The following is a 6,041-nucleotide window of genomic DNA, read 5'->3' as shown; positions in this document are numbered from 1 at the left end:
CACTTGCGCAGAATCTGCCATATTGTTTTTTGAATTTCGTGAATGCGAATCAGTGGAGTTTCACCCTAGTGATATGAAAAACATATTTCACGACTATGGCAAGGCGAAAATATCGCGTTTTTCACGAAGTCACGTAAAACGGGTGAAACTCCAGTGTTATGCCGTTCAGTGTTGTCACACACAGCGAGTTTACCTAATCTCAAGCCGACCGCAGCTAGCAGTGTCGAAGGTAGTACTCACGGTATACTTCTTGTGTGGAGCTGATGATCTCAGGAGAAGTGCCGCAAACAGCCCCTCAGCTAGCAGTTGGTGATAGTAAAAAGGAAGGGGCCGATCAGGTGGGAGGGCTCTTTGGGGTTAAGTAAAATTCTGGAGCAAAGATCACCATAGGCACCTTCGTTACGGGATACTATACGTGAGCAGCTGTATAAGCAACGAGAACTGAGGCAGAAGCTACGCCAAGCTGGGGCTAGGCTTCAGGAACTACGACACCAGAATAGGGGTCTGTGCGATAAGGTTCGTAAAGGGTATAGGGCGGATGGCATTGTAGGGAGGTTGCTCTTCAGAGGACGAAACTAGAGAAATCGATAGAAGCTTCGGAGAAGGCTATGCTGCTTGTGAAACGATGGCTTGAGGAGGCTCGTAGGGATGTAGATGGGGCTCGTAGATTAGCTGGTGAACATGTTGATGCTGATGGGCAGATAGGTAGGGGCTTTTGTGGGGAGGTGGAGGGGGAAGAGACGAGCTCAGGTGAGGACGATGAGAAGGATATACGCAAGGTGATACAGGACGAGAAGGACCGATTGGAGGCAGCGGAGGGTAAGGTGAAGGAACTCCAGAAGAACATTCAAGAGACCTATCGGACTAGGGTAGGATAGACCTTGTTGTTGCCTCTTTTACATGGTGTTGTTATCAGAGAGCTCTAGAGAAGAGGAATCAAATATGGGCTGAGCGGCAGAGGCAGGCAGAGCAGGACAGGACGATGGTCATTACTGCATTGGAGATGCAGAAAGCTAAACTGGTGCGGTATGAGGGTGTACATGTGATGAGCTCATAGGGCCATCACATCACATTTTTGGAAATTCAATATCTTCGTTGAAACTAAATCGAACTCAGTGATGTTCACATCGTTCGTCCCTACCATCATTCCTACAGTTTTCAGGTAGCCGTACGGGCTGAGAGGTTGAAGACATGTGAAGGTCGCTATCATGTACGGGGGGATGCATGATCTTTTAGAATGTATTCCATATTAGGCTATCCAGAATGCGACACTCACCAGTGTCGAGGAGTGGCAACGGAGTGCTGGTACAGCTCCACGACTACCAGCATCGCTCTACTCGCATGGTGATAAATGGGGATATGAGTTCTGATGAGGTCTTGTCCTGTAGGTCCTCCTCCAGCTGTGGGGGAATCTGATCGTAGTAAGGGTATACCTACGGAAACCTACTTGGATAAGAGCACCACCTACTACCACTGATATTCATAGTCTTGTTAGAATTCTGGATACTTATAACTTTTGTCAAGTCCAATAACAATCCTTATTAGTGTTTTGTTATATCTGTTTTTGAAGTCCCACTGCTGCTATTCGACTAGCTCTTGTACCATATTGCCCTCTGTTCCTTCTGATGCCACCTAGAAGGGGCATCGCTATCGGCCAGTCCACCAAGTCGGCGGCATCACTCGTATCTAGCCGTAGTAGTAGTAGTCGTAGCCGCAGTGGTAGTCCTCGCCGGCAACGATCAAGGAGTAGAACCCCAGATGAAAGGCCGCCTCGGTAGGGATGATGCCTTTTATTGTTTCGGCATTTCGCGTTCATTAGGTCCCCGTCTGTTGCATCTGAGAGGAGTGTGTCGTCGTCGTCGTCCTCCTCCTCGTGTAGTTCAGCCCTTCTGAGCCCTAGGTCAGTGGTCAGCAGTAGTAGTGTCGAAAGTGTACACAGTACTACGTCATCAATACAGGATGATGATCAAGGAAGAGGGTAGGGGTGCAAGTAGTAGTTCATGTTGGTGTGGTAAGATGCATTATAGGTCCAGAAAGCGGCAAAAACGGGATACGTCCGATGCAACTCGATGGGAGGCTATGAAACTGAAGGGAATTGACAAGGAGGTGAGCAAAGATAGTTCAGATGACCTCGAGATGGACGGTGGCCTTCATAGGTTATGGTGGACAAGACGCGGTTGGTGCGGTATGAGGATCTCGACGCTGGATCGAGTAGCGAACAGCTGAGAGATATCAGGGCGTCTGGAGGGGACTTCCGAGCATCTCTGTATGCAGACCTAGATGATGATGATGACGACGACACTACGTAGCGCTGTACGAACGTTTTCATCAGAGGCCCCTAGTGTTCTTGGGAGGATGTTAATGGGACCTGCTGAGCTTAACATCACCTGCGGCATACAGTTACTTTTGTTGTTGCCGACCCTCGCTTCAGCATGGCTACAACTGTTGCGAACAATAAGTCTCCGACCTCTGGTCAACGTCCTGAGGCGGCGTTCTTCATCGAGAATCCAGATGGGAGTATAACTTCGATAGCTAGCAATAACCGTCGCATAGTAGAGGTAGGGCAATTCCCGATAATGTGGGGACCCCTATTTGTTGTCTTGTCAGCCCCCACCACAGCCTAGGTTGGAATGCTACAGATGCCATACTTTACTAGAGTAATAGAGAAGTCGTCTACTAGGATGCTTGTGCAAATGTGGAGAATGTGTGTTATCTATTCCGGGATTAATGATAGTGAACAACTTGTCGCTATCATAGTCTCGAAAGGTTACTTTTATCATATCACTAACGCTGGGATTTATACTAATGTCAATTATTCTCATTATAGTGTGTGCCAATTTGATACTATGCAAATGTGGAGAATGTGTGTTGTCTATTCCGGGATTAATGATAGTGAACAACTTGTCGCTATCATAGTCTCGAAAGGTTACTTTTATCATATCACTAACGCTGGGATTTATACTAATGTCAATTATTCTCATTATAGTGTGTGCCAATTTGATACTATGCAAATGTGGAGAATGTGTGTTGTCTATTCCGGGATTAATGATAGTGAACAACTTGTCGCTATCATAGTCTCGAAAGGTTACTTTTATCATATCACTAACGCTGGGATTTATACTAATGTCAATTATTCTCATTATAGTGTGTGCCAATTTGATACTATACAAATGTGGAGAATGTGTGTTGTCTATTCCGGGATTAATGATAGTGAACAACTTGTCGCTATCATAGTCTCGAAAGGTTACTTTTATCATATCACTAACGCTGGGATTTATACTAATGTCAATTATTCTCATTATAGTGTGTGCCAATTTGATACTATGCAAATGTGGAGAATGTGTGTTGTCTATTCCGGGATTAATGATAGTGAACAACTTGTCGCTATCATAGTCTCGAAAGGTTACCATTATCACATCACATGTTCATAGCAATGTTTACATTGTTTACGCGATATCTTTCCAGATCGTTTCTTATTAATCTCGAGGAAAACACACATTCCTAAACTTCGCATAGCAAGTTGACACGCACTGTCGTTGCATAGGTTCGCGCCGCATGCAACCTATGTCCAGTGTCCGCGATGTAACTCTATGAATAGTGTTACTGCTCAGCCAGCACCCTCAGGGAACGGAGCTCTTATGGGAGCTCAGGTAGTATCCCCGATATCACAAGGTCTTATCGATTGCTATCACTCAGACAATCAACATGATATGCTCAGTATGTCATGTGTCCAACCTGGCCCCGTGGGGCACACAATACATACGTTGTGGATCTTGTCGGACGATTTCAGATGTAATAGATCCTCTTGTATGTATCCTACTCCTACTACCATCACTCAGGTCTCTCACATCTATCATCGTCGTATGAACTGACCGTTTTATCACTGTCGTTGAGCAGCATTGTTATTCACTTAGTTGTACAAGCATTCGTTTTGTAGATATTATAATATTGAAACCGTTCCTAGGAGTTGATGATGGAGGAGCAGTAGTAATATTGTCAGCGTTTCTAGTACTCGATATCTGTTGTTGGCTTGCCCGAGGTATTAACTGAATGTGATACTATCCATGACCCCTTGTCAAGTTACTTTTCATACAATGGTTAATCAGTCAGACGATCTGCCTGCCTTCATTTTCGATGTTGATGGTACTCTCATCGACTACGAAGGTGATGATACTCTCTTCTATGATGATGTATCGTTCGTCTTGACAGGTGCCTCAGCTATCGCCTTGAGCAAGCCCATTGAGAAGTTCGGTGGTAAACTAACACCAGCGCTGCATGCTAAGCTGATGGGCAGACAACCTGAGGATTGGAGTCGAATCGTAAGTGTTGTAGTCGATCCTCTGCTCTAACCCTGTTAGGTTTTGGATGGCAACAACATTACTCCTGCACAGCTCCCTCGTGAGCAGTATATAAAAGAATACTATGAGTGCATGGACTCACTCTATGGACAACTTGAGTTGATGCCAGGTAGGTGCTCAAGAGCAGGCCTTCTCGACGAATCGGCGGAGCTCGTCACGTGTTTAGCGAAAAGTGTTTTCGGTCTATATACTTTCGGGGAGGCACCAAATCTAGATTTCCATATTTTTCTAGATGTTGCTCTCGATTGGTAGTTTCATTGTGTTCAAACTCTCTCGGGGTGTGGAGATTCTCCAAATTGATAAATAATTCGTACGCCCGCACATTCGAAATGATGCAACTTGCAATATACAGTACGCGCCATCTAGGAACGCGTGAACTAGGCGAACACTTTTTTCTTTCATTTTGATGAATTTCGATTTAATTCTCTCACCATTGAGCTCCCCATGCTTGAGTACCCATAAATCCAAGTCGCGCATTTGAAATTCGACAAAAAAATATTTTGGGCATTAATGGTAGCTCCGCTCGATCCGCAACAAGTAATTAGTAACTGCTGACCACATCATAACTAGAATCAATCGTACCAGGTGCTGCTCGTGTAATGGAAGACTTGATGAAGTACAACCCTAAGCGGGCTGTTGCTACTAGTTCCATATCACCTTCTGTAGGCTTTCAACACACTTTGAACATGGTGTGGTATCGATCAATTGTCTTGACAGTTCCAAAAGAAGGTCAGCCACATCCCACAGATCGCTGAATGTTTTCCTATCTGTGTATGTGGGGATGATCCTCACGTGAAGAAGGGCAAGCCATCACCCGACATCTTTCTCGAGGCTGCCAGGAGGCTCGATGCGAATCCAAAGGTCGGTGCCTCGTTGTGCTCAACCATGTTAAATCGATTCGTCTTGATCGTTGGCATCGTGTTCAGGATTGCGTTGTTTTCGAAGACTCGGCCCAAGGGGTACAAGCGGCCTTAGCAGCAGGAATGCGCGTCGTGGCTTTACCAGACAAACGCTTTCAGTGTGATGAAGTGGATCACTCTGCCACGTAGGACTGCGCTTACTGTCGGTCTTATGCGCATCACCTTCGAGCCGGTAGATACAATAAGGCGACTTGGGTCTTGGACAGTTTAGAAGATATCGCCGATCTCAAGGAGTTCTTTGCGAGACCAAGTGAAGCGTAGCTGTCTAGTCTGTGTGTTGTATTGTCAATGATGATAACTGCCTCACTGCTGATATCTGTTTCTCTGATATGTGTGTTGCTCTCGAGGTAAATCAGTGCGGAGGGACTTTATCGAACTGTGCCTGGTATGGTACGTGTGGGCTCTTGGCGCTGCTGGAGCCCTGTGGGTTAGAGTTAGGGGACTTCCCGGGAACACAACGCGCAGGAGGCATAGGGAAGTCGGGACGAAGGGACTAAAGTTGGACCGACCGATGAGCGATGAACTTGTTACAACGCTCACGTGAAGGGTATTTCAGAATAATTGCTCAAGAACTCCTATGCATGTTGGGGGGAATAAGGCGAACTATAGCCTACACTACTGCGTGGCAAAGATCGGAAATGCACTCGCCGAGTGATTCACTCGCGTTACAGCAACTGGTGCATGTTCACAATATGATCTCCATATCGTGATGTGACTCGTGTATCATCATCGTCCTGAGTAAGAGGAGTAAGGTTGCCACATT

At 45.9% G+C, this 6,041-nt stretch overlaps 3 protein-coding genes across 3 annotated transcripts in view; all 3 read left to right on the top strand.

Moving 5' to 3' along the window:
• The window catches only part of Pmar_PMAR005550 (cAMP-dependent protein kinase catalytic subunit,, putative), a gene marked incomplete at both ends in the record, with an annotated part of 3,652 nt that extends 2,175 nt beyond the window's left edge, over positions 1-1,477 (top strand). The window contains 9 exons of the mRNA XM_002782219.1: positions 189-229; positions 274-338; positions 391-516; positions 567-705; positions 751-869; positions 917-1,021; positions 1,163-1,210; positions 1,254-1,344; positions 1,389-1,477. Of these exons, the coding sequence (XP_002782265.1) occupies positions 189-229; positions 274-338; positions 391-516; positions 567-705; positions 751-869; positions 917-1,021; positions 1,163-1,210; positions 1,254-1,344; positions 1,389-1,477 (823 nt within the window). The remainder of the gene's footprint in view (positions 1-188; positions 230-273; positions 339-390; positions 517-566; positions 706-750; positions 870-916; positions 1,022-1,162; positions 1,211-1,253; positions 1,345-1,388) is intronic.
• Positions 1,478-1,625: 148 nt separating this feature from the next.
• Pmar_PMAR005549 (hypothetical protein) lies at positions 1,626-2,309 on the top strand (the record flags this gene model as incomplete). Its single annotated transcript, XM_002782218.1, has 3 exons — positions 1,626-1,666; positions 2,028-2,106; positions 2,157-2,309. 3 exons carry the CDS (start codon positions 1,626-1,628, stop codon positions 2,307-2,309), a joined length of 273 nt encoding a protein of 90 aa, XP_002782264.1.
• Positions 2,310-4,094: 1,785 nt separating this feature from the next.
• On the top strand, positions 4,095-5,539 carry Pmar_PMAR005548 (2-deoxyglucose-6-phosphate phosphatase, putative; the record flags this gene model as incomplete). The annotated part of the gene is made up of 7 exons (XM_002782217.1): positions 4,095-4,164; positions 4,210-4,319; positions 4,359-4,467; positions 4,944-5,020; positions 5,076-5,219; positions 5,285-5,403; positions 5,455-5,539. The coding sequence occupies 7 exons, from the start codon at positions 4,095-4,097 to the stop codon at positions 5,537-5,539; spliced, it is 714 nt and encodes a 237-aa protein (XP_002782263.1).
• Positions 5,540-6,041: the final 502 nt, after the last annotated feature.

The sequence above is a fragment of the Perkinsus marinus genome (assembly GCF_000006405.1).
Source record: "Perkinsus marinus ATCC 50983 genomic scaffold scf_1104296939916, whole genome shotgun sequence".
Lineage (NCBI taxonomy): Eukaryota > Perkinsozoa > Perkinsida > Perkinsidae > Perkinsus > Perkinsus marinus.
Note: the sequence above shows the minus strand (reverse complement) of the source record. Positions and strands in the feature narration are given on the sequence as shown.